Raw genomic sequence first — 17,325 nt, 5'->3', positions numbered from 1 at the left:
AATTTCAAAATCGGTTAATATCTTCCGGTACCGCACTAACCTTAAAGTTTGACTATTTTTTAAAAAAACTTCATTTTTCTTATTTTGTGAAAAAAAATTTTTAATATTTATTTTTTAACGTAATAGTTATTTATGCGTTGAGATAGCCCCTAAGAACATTGTGTTTTAATTTGATTGTGATTACTGGATATCTTCCGGTCCCGCATAAGCTCCAAAATATGCCAAAATATTGGAAATTTACAGTTTTTACGATTTTTTTTTCTTATGTTTAATTAGTTTTAAATCGTTCCAGTTACGATATTTTTTTAAAAAACATTTCTGGTTGCTAAATAAGCCTAATTATACAAGCAGAATTTTTTTAGTTATGACTGAGTGACATAATATTGATTATAAATAACAACGAGCATAGAACCTTTCAACTTATATCTGTATTATTATAAAAAAAGTACAATATTCAATTATTAGTTAATTGTCTGCATTATTGCGTCTATTTTGTAGCTGAAGAAGGTACTTTGAAATCTGATTTACTGGCGAAGTCTGGCATGGCTGATCGCGACAGTAGAGTACTTCTGATAAATCCGTCTCTAGCTTCAGCGCCACAAACTCTGCCCGAAGCTTCCGTCACTAGTTTCACACAACGCTCAACTGCCTGTGTGTGAACTGGGAATTTCTTGTAATTAATGTTCCAGTTAAGGATGGAGTCACTGTTGATGTACGATTTTATCTCTTCATCACTGACCCTGGCCAACAGTGGGGGAGAAGATAAGTCGCAGTTCATCCAGTTGACAATATCTGAGTACTCTTGAGCATCAAAGTTGATTTTCGGCGGTGTGAATGTCCTTACTTTCTTCCTTTTTGAATCTATTTGCCTTGCCTTTAGAATTCGACGAAGTCCGAGCTGTCTTATCAGTTTATTGTCGTCCTCAATCATTGCCAACATCAAATTTTCGGGGTGGGAAAAATAACCATTTCGCTCAATCACTCGGTTTATAACAGCAAGCAAAGGCTCGGGCAAATATCTCGTTGATTCAATTGCTTGGTAAACAAGCTTTGGACCATCTGTAAAGTTTTTGCTTTTTTTGATAGCAAACCACATTGGCATATACGATTTCAAGATAAACAAATCTAGCTCTTGAAGTTCAGGTGAGGGGTTTTCTTCACTTATGTAAAGTCGCAAAGTTCTATTTGCTTTGGTCAACCACCTCGAGTGTGATAAGTGTCCGGGATCTCGTACAGACAAATCCCCTTTACATGTCCCAGATTTTATCGCAGTGGAAATATCAAGTAGGTACTGTTGATCCTTGCTGAGAACCTTTCTGTCTACCTCCGGAATCTGACAATCTATAGACTGGAAGTTAATTACCGGCAGTTTTTGACAGGCAACAAGTTTTTCACCGATTGGTCCTCTTGAAGTACTAGGCCCGGTTGTTTTTCCATCTAAATGTTCAAAGAGGTGCCGGAACGGCAGCTCATTAAAGTGCAGCAGGCAAATTGCCCATTGGACGGGCCCCCTTAAATATAATTCAATTCTTCGAATTATCCCAGTTTTCAACCCCTAAATTCCCTACAATAGGTTTGTGTGAATATAAACGGTTACTATTACTTTTAAAAAACAATTAATTATCAAATTCCAAAAATACGAAAAAATGTTGAAATTTCAATATTTCGGCATATTTGAAAGCTTATGCGGGACCGGAAGATATCCAGTAATCACAATCAAATTAAAACACAATGTTCTTAGGGTCTATCTCAACGCATAAATAACTATTACGTTAAAAAATAAATATAAAAAAAAATTTCACAAAATAAGAAAAATGAAGTTTTTTTAAAAAATAGTCAAACTTTAAGGCTAATGCGGGACCGGAAGATATTAACCGATTTTGAATTTTTTTTTTATTTTGTTTCTAATTATAATTCGCAAGTTTTTCGCGGTATTACAACTATAAAAAAAAATAAAAATTTTTCTCGGCCCACCCTAATATGCATATTACTGGAAGAGAGAGCAACTGAACAACTTGACAGTTCCGAATTTAACAACATTAGTTTGATGCTGCGGAATTCAAATATTACAACACAACAAAACAGAGCAAGAAAACAATATTAGATGAATATTTTTAGAAATTTTGTTGGTTAGGTAGGTTTATTTTACATACATACTAGATAGGTTTATTTTACATTTTCCAAATAGGTTATGTAATTTTTTTATTGTGATACTGAAACATTTACAATTCTTATTACGTATCTGTTGCTTTTAAAAACCATTTAAAAAGTCACTACAATTATAAACTTTTTTTGTTTCTATCCTCACAACAATAAAACTAATGTATTATACATTTGTTTACCTCCATATTGAACAATTATTATTGTCAGATCATTTCAACACCCAATCAGAGCCCGTATAACGACTAATACTATACTGTCCGTGTACGCATGCGCGCAGATTAATATTAAATAATCACCCTCAATCGCGCCTAAAAAAGTATAACTTCAAGAATTTCGGTCGAAATCATAACCAGAAAGATTATGATACACCAGAATAACTATGATTTTCGTATAAAAAAGCACTATACCTCTTCGACGTACTTTACAGAATTGAAATTGGACTATTTAAGCGGTCTCAGGAAGGTGATAAAGAAACATTTTTTTGGCTCAATACATAACAAATAAACCCCTCAGAAAATATTAGATTAAATTAAGTTAACGCTGTTGAAAAAGGCACGGCCCTTTTCGAAGAAAAAAAATGGAATTGCGAGGAGTGGTTCCAGGTATAACCGGTCAAATTTGACCGGCATTTGCGACAGAGTTATAAAACAGGATTTCAATCTTTGGACCATTACCTTTTTATTCCGGTCATCTTTCTACATACAAATTTTCATATCTTCAAGACACTCATAACAAAAAAGATTTATGTCAGCAAGTTATTTCATTATTGATAAATAATTACTTCCCTAAAATTTTAGTTGAAAATTAAAAATTTGTTTGGAAAACCCGAATTTTTCGAGGAAAATTTCTGTCGAAGGAAATCGGAAAAAAATATCTATGTGCAGAATTAAATTATTACAGTGAATGTTTTTGGTTTAACGTTAAAATCTTCTGAGCAATAATTGAAAAAAAGATTTCGGAGCGCTAATTTGTTTATAAACCAAATAGCACACTTTCTGAGGACTTTGCATAGCTATATATTACTAATATATGAAATCTTAAGATTTGATTCCAGCATGTCCAGCAATAAAATAGCTGGTACATAATTTTCCTTGTTTTATACTAATTTTCCCAGATTATTACCTTACATCTTTCATTGTGTTGATAATTCACGTTGTGGAAATTCTCAATTATTATATTTCTAATTTAATACTATTCTAATTCCTCGAAAACCAGCAAATTTCCATAAAACCCAGCCATATTATTACCTTTTGTTTTAGTTTTCCTTGCAAGAAACAAACAAAACACATCTAAACTAAACCTAACCTCGCTTTCGGCCATTCATATTCATTAATGTCCGTGTCACAATAATTTCGACTCGAAATTATAATATCAACCACTTTTTTGGAGTCTCTATTAATTTCGATAGTCGCTATTTTGTGACGTCATTTAGTTCAACTAAAATCCACAAGGCTCGCACAGTCGTATTTCAACGCCGCCATATTGAATGCGACTTGTTTTGAGTCGAAATTTGAATTAGAATCAGGGCCCAGGTTGAATGAACGAAGAGCACTCCCGAATCATGATTTGCAATGTGTAAACTTTGTAAATCGTGATTTGGGATTTATAGTGTACATAATTATATACATTGTAACCCTCGTTTCACACACTAATAATTTTGAACGTGCAATGGTTGAAATGCACGATGAGATTCCAATAGTGGCTCGAGCAATCATATGGAACCTTTCTCCCTTCACCGAACGTTTCAAGCCACCTCACGTTAAAAATTCTTAGTGTGTGAAATGAGCGTAAATCTTGATTTGGGAGTGCTCATAGTAAGCACTTGTTCACAATGGACGTAAAGGCCGCGTCTCACCATCAAATAATTTGATCAAACAGTTTGAGCAAACTCCGGAAGTACGTCAAAGTGACGTCACAATTGCAGTTTTTTTGAAATTCTAAAAATCTGTGCTCTCACTATCAGTCTAGTTTGATCAAATTTTTTGTACTGAGTGGTCTAACTTGTTTGTACTTTATTTAAAATTAAAATTTTTCATTATTATCCACAATGAACACTCAGGATGTGACGTCACTAACTGTCATTTTCAGTTTGCTCAAACCAGTTTGATCAAATTATTTGATGGTGGGACGCGGCCTTCACCATAAGGTGAACGTAAACCGTTATCATTTCGTAAACCGTAATTTGTTCATAATTTTATGCAGCGTTCACAATAGACTTTAAGTTTTACGTAACAAAACAAGTATTTTGATTGTCAATTGTCAAAACATTATTTATAGGTTGATGTAAATACATACATGTTTGATTTTGAATTTGTGTGCATTTATTTAACAGAAATATGAATACAGCTGGTTTGACTTGTGACCTGTTTACCATTTATTGTTAAGGGTGATTTAAAAAACAAATACATAAACCAAAAAGAAAAAAGAAGAGGTTAGGAGGTTTATGAATGAAATGAGGTTGTATGCATGATGCAGAGTGGTTTTTTACTTACATAAGGATTTTTATATACAATTTAAAAATGTTTATCACCCTTACTATATTATAATTAGGGCTAGGGCTTTGAACGCACAAGCTGAATTAAAAGTTCAATCTATTCGTCTATTTTATATTCTAAGCAATATCCACGTTCTCCATTTCATTTAATTTATATTACCAAAACGTGAGATAAATATAGATTAATAGAGTAATGGGGTAAACAAAAACAAACCATAAGTAAACTGACAGAATCCACTCGTCTGAAATGTCAAACTTTTGATCACCAACATTAAAATACAAAAAATACTACAGCTATCCTTAAAATTCACGTAATTCTAACATAAAGTTGAAACAATCTCAACTTTATGTAATCCTTACGTTTAAACGTAAGACAACCATAACCATAAATTTTACGTTTGCCCATTGTGAATACTTACGTTTGATTTCTACATGTTCAACTTTATTGTACGTAACGTAAATTACGTTTTACGTCCATTGTGAACAAGCGCTAACATTCAACGTGTCTTGATTTGTTTATTTCTAGGGCATCTTTATTGTGATTTTAGTATACCTTTGTCTATAATTTTATTTAGTGCCATGTCCGTTGCGAGCGTTGGTTATTAACATGGCAATTTTGATCTTACTTACGGCACTTCTGAATAGTTTGACCGATGTGAGCCCGAACCACTTCCGCAGATTTTGGAACCACCAGTGTCGTCTCCTGCCTGACCCCGTTTACTGTCTATTTTCCCCTGGATAATCAATTTCAGTAGAGCGTATCTATCTGTCAGCGTCCAGGCCTCCATACCATATAGTAAGATCGGAAAAATGTAACATTTAACTGGACGTAGTTTTAGCTTGTTCTATTCTCGGCTAAATTTGTGGGCCCTGTATATTTATAATTATATGTCCGGTAAAGTTTGTCTCAGTAAAATGTTTATAGTCGGTTTGTATTTCAGGTTGTTCCAAAGAGGAGAATAAACTGAAAATTATGGAAACTTTACCTTCGCCTCATAAAGGAGGCCACCAGGTTGAAGAGAAAAGATTAAACAAAAATTTGAAAATTGGGACTGGAGACAGACCTTACAAATGTGAAATTTGTTTCAAGCAATTTACTCAAGTATCTCACTTAAAAGTGCATTTGCGAATACACAGTGGAGAAAAACCTTTTAAGTGTGAAATTTGTTTCAAGCAATTTACTCAAGTATCTCACTTAAAAGTGCATTTGCGAATACACAGTGGAGAAAAACCTTTTAAGTGTGAAATTTGTTTTAAGCCGTTTATTCAAGCATGGCAGTTGAAACAACATTTAAGAGTGCACACTGGGGAAAAACTGTACAAGTGTCAAATTTGTTTAAGACAATTTTCTACAAACAATTATTTAAAAGAACATTTGCGAACACACAGTGGAGAAAAACCTTATAAGTGTGAAATTTGTTTTAAGCAGTTTACTACAGAAAGGAACTCGAAACAACATTTGAGAGCACATACTGGTGAAAAGCCTTACACATGTGAAATGTGTGTTAAGTCCTTTAGCGCAGCACATCATTTGAAATATCATGTAAGAACCCACACTGGAGAAAAACCTTACAAGTGTGAAATTTGTTTTAAGTTATTGTCTCATGGAAGTTCTTTGAAACGACATATGAGAGTGCACACTGGGGAAAAAGCATATGAATGTGAAATTTGCTTTAAGAAGTTTAGTGAAGCAAGTCTTTTGAAAAGACATTTGATAGTGCACACTGGAGAAAAATCTCACAAGTGTGAAATTTGTTTAAAGCAATTTACTGAAAAAAGTAGTTTGAAAAGACATTTGAGAGTGCACACTGGGGAAAAACCTCAATAGTGTTAACTCTGGTTTAACACTTTGACTGCTGACTTTTTTCGAGATGTGTTACCCATGAGGGGCAATAACTTTTTCTAAAATATTGTAATTGATACTATTAGAATATATAATATTAAATTAATTAAATAAAATGTATATATTTTATAAAATGTGATTTGAATTTTTGACTCCCATGGGAGTCATGAGCACCTGGCTAAGAATTTCTAGTGTATCGATGACTGGCTCCGATCGGCACAAAACAAATTACTTCTTCTTCTTTTCGTTTTTGGTTTCGCTGCACGGCGATTACCAGCACGATTTATAGGCGATCTTGACGTAGTCTGGCTCTAAGCCATACCAAAATCGCTGACTATATTCTTGTAAGGAAGCTTTTGATGAGGTGTGATGATTATAATTAAATGAAATTAATTGAGTCAGGTTAAGTATGATTAAAAATTAAAACATAAATTAAATGACAAAACAAATTAGAACGTTTTTCTAGAAAAATGATATATACCGGAATTTAGAAAAAAGTTTATTTAGATATAAATATATAATATATAAAAAAATGAAAAAAACATTTTTAAGAAACGCTTTTCTTTAGTTATGAGTGACTAAAATTAAAAATATGTTAAAAGAATCAACTAAAACGCAAAAAATAAACAAAAATTGAAAAAATCTTAATACATTCGTCAAAGAAAAGCGTGGCGCCTCTTCATCGAATAAACGGTTTTCGCCCCACGCATTTCTTTAACGAATGTGTTGATTTTTTTAATTTTTTTTTATTTTTTGCGTTTTAGTTGATTTTTTTATAATATTTTTAATTTTAGTCACTCGTAACTAAAGAAAAGCGTTTCTTAAAATTTTTTTTTTCATTTTTTTATTTTTTACTTTTTAGTCTTACACTTTTCAAACATTAAAATATATCGTCATGTTTATTAAAATATGTATAAAACATATGATGTACTAACATGAAAAGTAATCGGAATTGGCCAAAAATCTGAAACTTTGTTTATTTATGAAGCATAACGTAAACAATTAACGTAAAAAGTGAAATTATGTATAGTTCATATCATTAGCTACAATCTGTAAAAGTTTCAAGTTTTTACATTGTAAAAAACAAGAGAATTTAAGCATTTTCCATTAAAATCTTTTTTTTTTATTTAAACAATAAACATAAAACAAAATTTTATTGAAAAAGTCGTGTATTGCTCCCGCGAATGCATATGTCTGCAAATTTTCATTCATTTGCATTGAAAGAAAGGCAGTCAAATTAACGTCTAAAGATTTCACGCAAACTATATATATAAATAAACGCGTTTAATAATAAATATATAAACTATAGTAATTTGATTTACATATGAGCAATTTCAAAGCATTCTTCAACACAAAATCCTGGTTGATCAGGACATTTTTCGCAGTGATATGATGTCTGTTTTCTAATTTTGTTTTCCGAGCATATTTTGCAACGCTTTCTCTTTGTACGTCCCCTATTGACCATAGGAATTTTTGAAATACTATTTCTGGAGGAAAATTGTTGTGAATTTTTAAACACAAGATTCTATTCTTTATACTTTGAAGGGCCCGGCATACTTTCCACCATTTTGAATCACGAAACTACCACAGCAAAGAACGGGTAAAAATTTATCCTCACTCACACCCCGGCAAACATTAACTAACGTCGGCGCTCTACTAAGTAAAATATACCGTCTTAAAAATCAACAGGTTACTGTCCCCGATCGGAGTCATGCGCAGCGAAAGTTAAACAATTGAGTTAAGCAAACAGTTTGGAAAAACACCCATAAAGAATGCACACTGGAAAAAACCTTACAAGTGTGAAATTTGTTTAAAGGTATTTACTACAACAATTTATTTAAAAGCACATTTGCGAACACATAGTGGAGAAAACCTGGCGCTGACCTCAATCATTATAACGATATATCACGATCAATGGGAGTTTTTTTTTTTTTCATTGATATAATATATTTTAAATTATTTTCTATTGTGATTTATAGCATTTTTTCGAATTTAAAATTTTATGCAAGTTCTATATTTTCGTTCTTAATTTCTCTTCGTCTCTACACAAGTGTTTTTTTCTTGAAGAATTTTTTTTTCATTGATATAATATATTGAAACGAAATAAGCGATGGACTACCCCAGCTATTTGAAATAATATTCGAAAATATTACTTCAAATATCCAAGATAGCCATCGTTACACCCCAGCTTAGCTCAGTCACTCAGGTGTGTGTTCGTCCTGTCCTAATCTTAGAAATGAACTATGAAAGTTTGGAATGGAAGCAAACAAAACAGTATTTTTAACTAATCATGTTTATTGTTCATAAAAAATATAATAAAAATATGACTTAGTAAATTGCATTAACAAATATATTCAAACTCTTGCCAAAAACTAACAATTCTGGATTATACTTATGGCTTTTGATATCTGGTGGTAACTTCTCGATGTCGTATGGTACTGCGGTAGACTTCTTGTAGGCCTGGGCGGATGTTCGGCCCTAGGCCCCTGCAGGTTGTCTTCGCCTTATGTTCCATCACCGGTGAGGTTGGCTTGAAGCTCCCGAAGGGAGAAAAGGTTGATCTTATCCAAAAACTATAAAATAGAGACACATATCAATCATCAAGAAGAAAAACCAACGTGAGCCGTCTGCCATTCTAATCGTCAGAAAGAGTAGCAGATGACAAGAATAAATTAAATGAAATTTAGATGAGAATAGTTAAAATTTTGATTACTAAACGTGCATACATGTAAATTAAAAAGATACATTTAAAAGATGAGAATGTAAAATATAGAAACTAAACACATGGTTGAACATTGGAAGGTTAGAGAAAAAAAATCATAAAAAAGAATACAATCACTCACCCCAAGAGAAAGATGATTTGAATAAAAATGATTTATTTTTGAAGCTTCTTTTTTATGACATTTTCACCACCATTTTGAGAATGAAATATGGGGGTTGTCGCTATCACTAAAACGACATGACAACGAACCTTGGACCGAAATTTGAAATAACGAACACGGAACGCAAGAGATGATACAATGTAAATACAGTTGCCTACAGAACGGGCGCCAAACTAGTTTTTAACGAAAAAGCAAGTTAAAACGAATAGAATAAAATAATTACTAATGAAATATTAAAGAAAATAAAGTAAAATAATTATTTAAAAAATAAAATATTAAAGTTGTGACGTTTGTAACGTTACAATATTTTAAATTATTTTCTGTTGTGATTTATAGCATTTTTTCGAATTTAAAATTTTATGTAAGTTCTATATTTTCGTTCTTAATTTCTCTTCGTCTCTACATAAGTCTTTTTTTGTTGACGAATTTTTCATGTTTTTTTTTTTCGATTTGTATTGCGCGTTTTTTTCTGCCTTACTGATAACTTCTATTCAGTCATCTTTTATGGTTTCAACATCCATAACTTCTATGTTTGTTGCCCATACTAAAGTCACAATAAAGATGCACTAGAAATAAACAACCAAGACAGGTTGAATGAACGAAGAGCACCCCAAATCATGATTTACAATGTATAAACTTTGTAAATCATGATTTGGGATTTATAGTGTACATAGAGGAAAGTAACCAAATATGGAATAGTGCCCTAATATGGAATTACTTGATTTCTCCGAAAATATAAGTTGGAAGCGCCCTACAAGACCATCCTCTATTTCAGTCGCTCTCTTTATTATCGTATTCACACCTCTGGGTCAGATGCGCGAACGATACGTGTCTGGCAGGCGCGTTTTGTTTTATGGTCTAGCAGAAAATTTCAAAGGTAAATATATTCAACGAGTATTATTGGTTATTATGCATAAATACAGACTTGTTATGCCATTGCGTATATCAATAGTACATACCTTTATTTTGATATTTTATGACCTTCTGTAATTAAAACAACGACTTGAAAAAATGTTGATACTAGTTTGAACTAATGTACAGATCCAAATATGAACAGTCGTTGGTGCCTAATTATGGAATAGTGGATTAAGTGTAAGTGGGCTCATTATGATTGTGCTGGTCCAGAGTTTCATACATGGATCTGTGATGTCTGCAAGTGAGTTAAGCAACTTCTTTCATTTTTTTACAATTTTTTTATTTAAATTTATTTGATCTGAGATGATTATAGACGGAGAGGCAGCGCTGAAAAATCTATTTGAATTTACTAAAGCTAGATTTTTACAGTTAATTACTGTGAGTGTGTAGAGAAACATACTGCAGTCGGTCAAGCGAAACGTAGAACAGGGGTTACTGAGAGGGCATCAAAGTTGCTTTCCTACGAAGGTAATTAAATCCATTTACTGAGGCTGAAAATCAGTACACACATTCTAAATTAAATATAAATAAAAGTTATTATAGTCGGTCAGCTGTATGACGGGACACAGCCGGTCGGTCGGCCGCAATAGTCGATTGAGGAAATGAAGCATTTTGGCTTGCAATTTTTTCCTCCGGCACGGATTTACTTGAAATTTTCACAGAAGGTAGGGAATAGTCCAAGGATCATTTTCTATATCATGCCGCTATCATACGCTAAAACCTTAGGGTTGGTTGCCACCCCATCTCGAGGATGATAATTTTTTATTACATTTTAATCATGTAATTAGATGGAAAATGTGATTCTAAGAAAAAAAAAATTTTATATTTTCTTTGTAAAACTAATATTTTTCGAGTTATTCGCGCTTGAAAATAACAGTTTTTCGACGAAGAGGGTTTTTTGAGAATACCTCGAAAAGTATTCTATACATTTTTGGCGACAAAAAGTTTCTGCAAAAATTATTTTGTAGGTTTTTAAAGAGCTATAAGACTGTGTAAATTAAATTCCGTAAGATTCCGTTTTTAATTGGGGCGGGTTTAAAGGGCTGGAATAAGGGGGTGTTTGCTGGTTAATAGAGGTTTAAACAGCTATAACTGGCTAACTGTTTACTGTAATGAAAATCTATGCAAAGGGTAATTTTAGTCATTAAAAAAGATACAATTTAGTAATTTTTAATTTTTTTCGTATCTTCAGTATTTTCGGAGATATTTTGAAGTAAAAGGTAAAAAATACCAAATTGCAAAAAATCAATTTTTGTTTAAACTCCAATTTTTCCAAAATTAGGCATTTTAAATAGGTCAAACTCCTTAATTGTATTTATAATATAAATATAAAAGGAACTACAGAAAGCTGAAGACCAATTTTGAATTAGGAAGGTAGTTAGGGGGTTATTTTCACTGATTTTTTCGTAGAGAAAAGCAGGTACCGACATTTTTTTGATTATAAGTCGCGTAATTTTCATGCTAGAAACTTTTTATTATTTTTTTTTTGAAAGGTTTGATTGTACACTTGAAAAAAGATTATTAAAGTTTTCCTCGAAAATGCAAATTTTTCCCATTATTTGGCTTTGAATATTTCAAATTATGCATTTGAAGAAAAAAGCTAACTTTTAACATGCCGTATCTCGGTTTGTATTGGTCTTAAAGATTGTCTTAAAGGAAAAGAATTTGATTGCTGTTACTAAAGGATACAATTTCGATATCTACAGTTTTTTTTATTAAATTCATATTTTTCGAGGTATTCTCAAAAAACCGTCTAAAAAAGTCAATTGTGTTCGTCGAAAAACTGTTATTTTCAAGCGCGAATAACTCGAAAAATATTAGTTTTACGAAGAAAATGTAACAACCATTGTTTTCTTAGAATCATATTTCCGTCGAACTACATGGTTAAAATGTACTAAAAAATTCCCACTACCGAGATGGGGTGGCAACCACCCCAAGATTTTAGCGTATGATAGCGGCATGATATATAAAATGATCCTTGGGCTATTCCCTACCTTCTGTAAAAATTTCAAGTAAATCCATGCTGGACGAAAACATTGCGAGCCAAAATGCTTCATTTTCTCAATCGACTATTGCGGCCGACCGACCGGCTCTGTCCCGTCATACAGATGACCGTCTATAATAACTTTTATTTATATTTAATTTAGAACGTGTGTACTGATTTTCAGCCTTAGTAAATGGAAATAATTACCTTCGTAGGAAAGCAACTTTGATGCCCTCTCAGTAACCCCTGTTCTACGTTTCGTTTGACCGACCGCAGTATGTTTCTCTACACACTCACAGTAATGAACTGTGAAAAATCTATCTTTAGTAAATTCAAATAGATTTTTCAGCGCTGCCTCTTAGTCTATTATGTCTATTTTTGCTATTCGCGGTGTGCAAGTACTTGGAAGGGATACGTGAAACGATGGTGCGCGAATAGCGGAGAAATATTGCAACTTTCTTAAATAATTCATATTGTCAATTGAAATTGTCAAATTGATGTACATTTCATATCTACTGTCATTGAAGAAGAAAAATTATATGTTGCTCCACAATATTGATATGATATGTAATTATTATATAAAGGTAAATTTAATTAATTGTATTTTGCTTGCAGTACTGCATTTTAATAACTAATTTTGTTTACTACATACAATTGTTCACGTTTTAATAACATAACCTGAATCTTATTTTTTCTTCTTATTATTTTTTTGGGCTATGGCCTTGACAATTATCCAGTAACCAGGGCTAATATAATTGGCCAATATAATTAAAAGTGCGAATAAAGTTGCAGAGCGTAGAAATAGGTGTCGCTTTGCCGAACTTTCACGGTCCCAATTGATATGTTAGATTATGCCTCTATTCCATATATGGGTACCTATTCCATATTTGGTTACTCATTTGGGATATTGGGATTTTGTTTTTTTGTTCGATTTTTTTTTGTTAATTAATATTTAATAGAAGGCTTTTAATTACTACATAAAAATGTATGACTGATGTGTCATAATATTAAATTGTTTTCATTTCTATAAAGGTATTATTTTATATCCCCAAAACAAAATGGTATTCCATAATTGGCGACTTTCCTCTAATTATATACATTGTAAATGTAAATTGTAACCCTCGTTTCACACACTAATAATTTTGAACGTGCAATGGTTGAAATGCACGATGACATTTCAAGCCACCTCATGTTCAAAATTCTTAGTGTGTGAAATGATCGTAAATCATGATTTGGGAGTGCTCCTTGTAACATTCAACGTGTCTTGATTTGTTTATTTCTAGTGCATCTTTATTGTGATTTTAGTATACCTTTGTCTATAATTTTATTTATTTAGTGCCATGTCCGTTGCGAATGTTGGTTATTAACATGGCAATTTTAATCTTACTTACGGCACTTCTGAATAGTTTGACCAATGTGAGCCCGAACCACTTCCGCAGATTTTGGAACCACCAGTGTCGTCTCCTGCCTGACCCCGCTTACTGTCTATTTTCCCCTGGATAATCAATTTCAGTAGAGCGTATCTATCTAAATCTACTATATACCATACCATATACAGTAAGATCGGAAAAATATAACATTTAACTGGACGTAGTTTTGGAAGTGATAAATCTTTGCTTATGAGAAGCTTTTTCATATTGTTAAATTCTGCTAAATTTCTGTGCCCTAGTTTTTCTGTTCCATTAAAATTATAGAGTCGGTTTGTATTTCAGGTTGTTCCCAAGAGGAGAATAAACTGAAAATTATGGAAACCTTACATTCGCCTCACAAAGGAGGCCACCAGGTTGAAGAAAAAAGATTAAATAAAAATTTGAAAATTGGGACTGGAGACAGACCTTACAAATGTGAAATTTGTTTCAAGCAATTTACTAAAGTATCTCATTTAAAAGTGCATTTGCGAATACACAGTGGAGAAAAACCTTTTAAGTGTGAAATTTGTTTTAAGCCGTTTATTCAAGCAAGTCAGTTGAAACAACATTTAAAGGTGCACACTGGAAAAAAACCTTATAAGTGTGAAATTTGTTTTAAACAGTTTAGTAGAACAGAAAACTTGACAGTACATTTGAGAGCGCATACTGGTGAAAAGCCTTACACATGTGAAATGTGTGTTAAGTCGTTTAGCGCAGCACATCATTTGAAAGATCATGTAAGAATACACACTGGAGAAAAACCTTACAAGTGTGAAATTTGTTTTAAGGTGTTGTCTCAGGGAAGTTCTTTGAAACGACATATGCGAGTGCACACTGGGGAAAAAGCATATGAATGTGAAATTTGCTTTAAGAAGTTTACTGCAGCAAGTCTTTTGAAAAGACATTTGATAGTGCACACTGGAGAAAAATCTCACAAATGTGAAATTTGTTTAAAACAATTTACTGAAAAAAGTAGTTTGAAAAAACATTTGAGAGTGCACACTGGAGAAAAACCTCAATAGTGGTAAATCTAGTTTAACACTTTTGCTGCTGACTTTTTTCGAGAGGTGTTACCCATGAGCGGCAATAACTTTTCTAAAATATCATTGTAATTGATATTAGAATATATTTACACTCACCGGCACAAAAAACGGGCACCCCAAAAAATGGGTTATTTTTAATAACTTGTATTTCCTAAACCTGATATCCGATTTAATTAATTTTTTTAATATGTTATAGCCTTATTTTTTATCAATATCGCTGTAATAATATTGTTGCTAGACAGGTACATTGCCATTGTATACAGGGTGTACGAATCAAACTGTGTTTTTTTTCTCAAACTTTGGAACACCCTGTGGAATGTTCTAGCTTTTATAAAATACTGGAATTAAAACCCAACATTCTGTTACCCAACATTTTCTTAACATTCTGTTTTTTGATTCATTCGATTATGTTGGATAATAAAAAAGTTAGGCACTTTAACAACTACCCCTGTTTTTCGTCAATACAGGTAGTTTTTAAATAAGTACGGCAAACTTTAAGGGGTAATTCTGATTAAATTCTAATAATGATAAAATAATGACACCCAAAGAAGTAGTTTAAAAAAATACTTGAGATTGCACACTGAAGAAACGCTTTAAAAAGAAATCCGACGGAACGTGGTAAGAATATATAACACAATAATTCGTCCCACAATAACGTATGGAAGCGAAACAGGGACTCTGAATCAGCGGGAAACAACAAAATTACTGGTACTTGAAAGAAAGATACTGCGGACTATCTATGGGCCTTGCAGAGAAGAGACAACAGGAGAATGGAGAATAAGACACAATAATGAACTCCAGACAATATACGGAGATGAAAACATAGTACGCTACATTAAAGCAAACAGAATACGATGGGCGGGTCACGTACTAAGATCAAGTGACGAAAGACTTCTAAACCCCACATTCTGGGAAAGGCCCGATGGAAAAAGGTCAGTTGGTCGCCCAAGAAAGAGATGGAAGGACGCAGTAGCTAGTGATCTACGCAAAATGGGAGTACAGAAATGGGAAATAGCTGCTCAGGACCGACAACAATGGAGGGAAATAGTAGCCGCGGCCAATACTCACATAGAGTTGTAGAGCCAAATGATAATGAGGATGTAGCGCGACATTCTGAGTGAAATAGAAAAATGTAACAGAGAAAGATAGAAACTGAGGTGGATTCAACAACGTGAAATAGAGAAATTTCTGTCAAAATTTGTTATTTATGACCCTTAAGATAATACCAAATCCTAAAATTTATTGTCCTGTGGATCGTCTTGAGTTTTGCCACAAACTATCGGTAATGTGACGTGTATCAAAGAAGAATAGAAGCTCAAACAAATACGATCAGTGTCGTGGTAATTTTGTGGTCAAAGGACGTTGTGTTTTAATATTTGTATCATTGTGTGAATGGTGATCTAAAAAGAGAATATTCTCGTTCTCGAGAATATTCTCTTGAGAGTTGCTTCGTCCTTACTCGTGCTAAGACGATAAAGAAAAATGAAAAACTGAAAATGTGGATATGGCTCTTCTAAGTAAACGCGAAACAATGATTAATTTAACTGTGGAAATAATTCTAGACAATTATTTGTTTAAGAATTTTACAAGAATGTCAAAAAGTGATTTCGTACTATTAATAAATATGGTAGGGCTAAGAATAGAGAAGAAAGATCAAACATGAGAAACGCAATACCAATCTCAACAAGATTAGCAATTGTTATTTATATATACTAACAGTTTTAGTTTAATGTATTTATTCAGGGTGCACGTGCACTACTCTTCCATTTGTCTCATAGTTCCAGAAGTAAGCCAAGTTCCACAACTCTGGACGTAAATGTACTTAATAAACCTTATAATAAGATGTTACATTAATAAACCTTATTGTGATTTCATTTGACCACGTATTCATCTTTTCTTTGTATGTTTTGACAAAACCAAATTAAATTTCAACAGAGTACAGGAATTAAAGAGGAAATACAGAGCAACATGCAAAATCTTCCACAGCAGTTCAACTTTATCGGCAACGCATCAGGCACTGCAACAGTGTTCAAATACCAGTAAGATTTCGGCCACATGGCTCAGCCAAACGGCGATATTTTCATTAGTTAGCTGTAATGTTGCCAGAAATATACCAAATATATATTTTTGGCAACATATTGCTTCAAAAACTAGCCCGTATAAATGCCTCTTTAGAAGTAGATCAATCCATGACTGAGCTGACGACTCGTGAAAAATAAAATCCCACAGCTTCTCATCAGTACATTGAAATGCAGAATGTAGATGACCAGGATGAGCAATGATAGAAATAGATTCTGAACCTGAGGCCTCATGTTTTTCTGATTAAATCACCAACGCATTATTTGTTATTTTCATAAGAAACTTTCATCTTTTTAAACGTTTTTATTTAGTTCAATAGTTTGCGTCAAATCTTTAGACGTTAATTTGAGTGCCTTTTCTCCAATGCAAATGAATGAAAATTTGCAGACATATGCATTCGCGGGAACAATACACGAATAATCAATAAATTTTTTTTATGTTAATTAATTGTTTAAATAAAACAAAAACGATTTTAATGGAAAATGCTTAAATTCTCTTGTTTTTTACAATGTA

At 32.7% G+C, this 17,325-nt stretch overlaps 1 protein-coding gene across 4 annotated transcripts in view; it reads left to right on the top strand.

Annotated features, from left to right (window-relative positions):
• LOC126879185 (zinc finger protein 235-like) overlaps nucleotides 1–17,325 on the top strand; it is a 77,024-nt gene that overhangs the window by 40,742 nt on the left and 18,957 nt on the right. Inside the window, exon 2 of one of the 4 annotated variants that reach the window (XM_050642232.1) lies at nucleotides 5,599–6,601. The exons of 2 other annotated variants lie outside the window; for them this stretch is intronic. In XM_050642232.1, coding sequence (XP_050498189.1) covers nucleotides 5,599–6,485 — 887 coding nt within the window. In that variant the 3' untranslated portion in view covers nucleotides 6,486–6,601. Of the gene's footprint in view, nucleotides 1–5,598; nucleotides 6,602–17,325 lie in introns of those variants that run through there. One more of the 4 variants, XM_050642234.1, reaches the window with a different exon arrangement.

Source organism: Diabrotica virgifera, chromosome 1 (genome assembly GCF_917563875.1).
Source record: "Diabrotica virgifera virgifera chromosome 1, PGI_DIABVI_V3a".
Lineage (NCBI taxonomy): Eukaryota > Metazoa > Arthropoda > Insecta > Coleoptera > Chrysomelidae > Diabrotica > Diabrotica virgifera.
The sequence above is the reverse complement of the archived record's forward strand: the minus strand, read 5'-3'. Positions and strand labels throughout refer to the sequence as shown.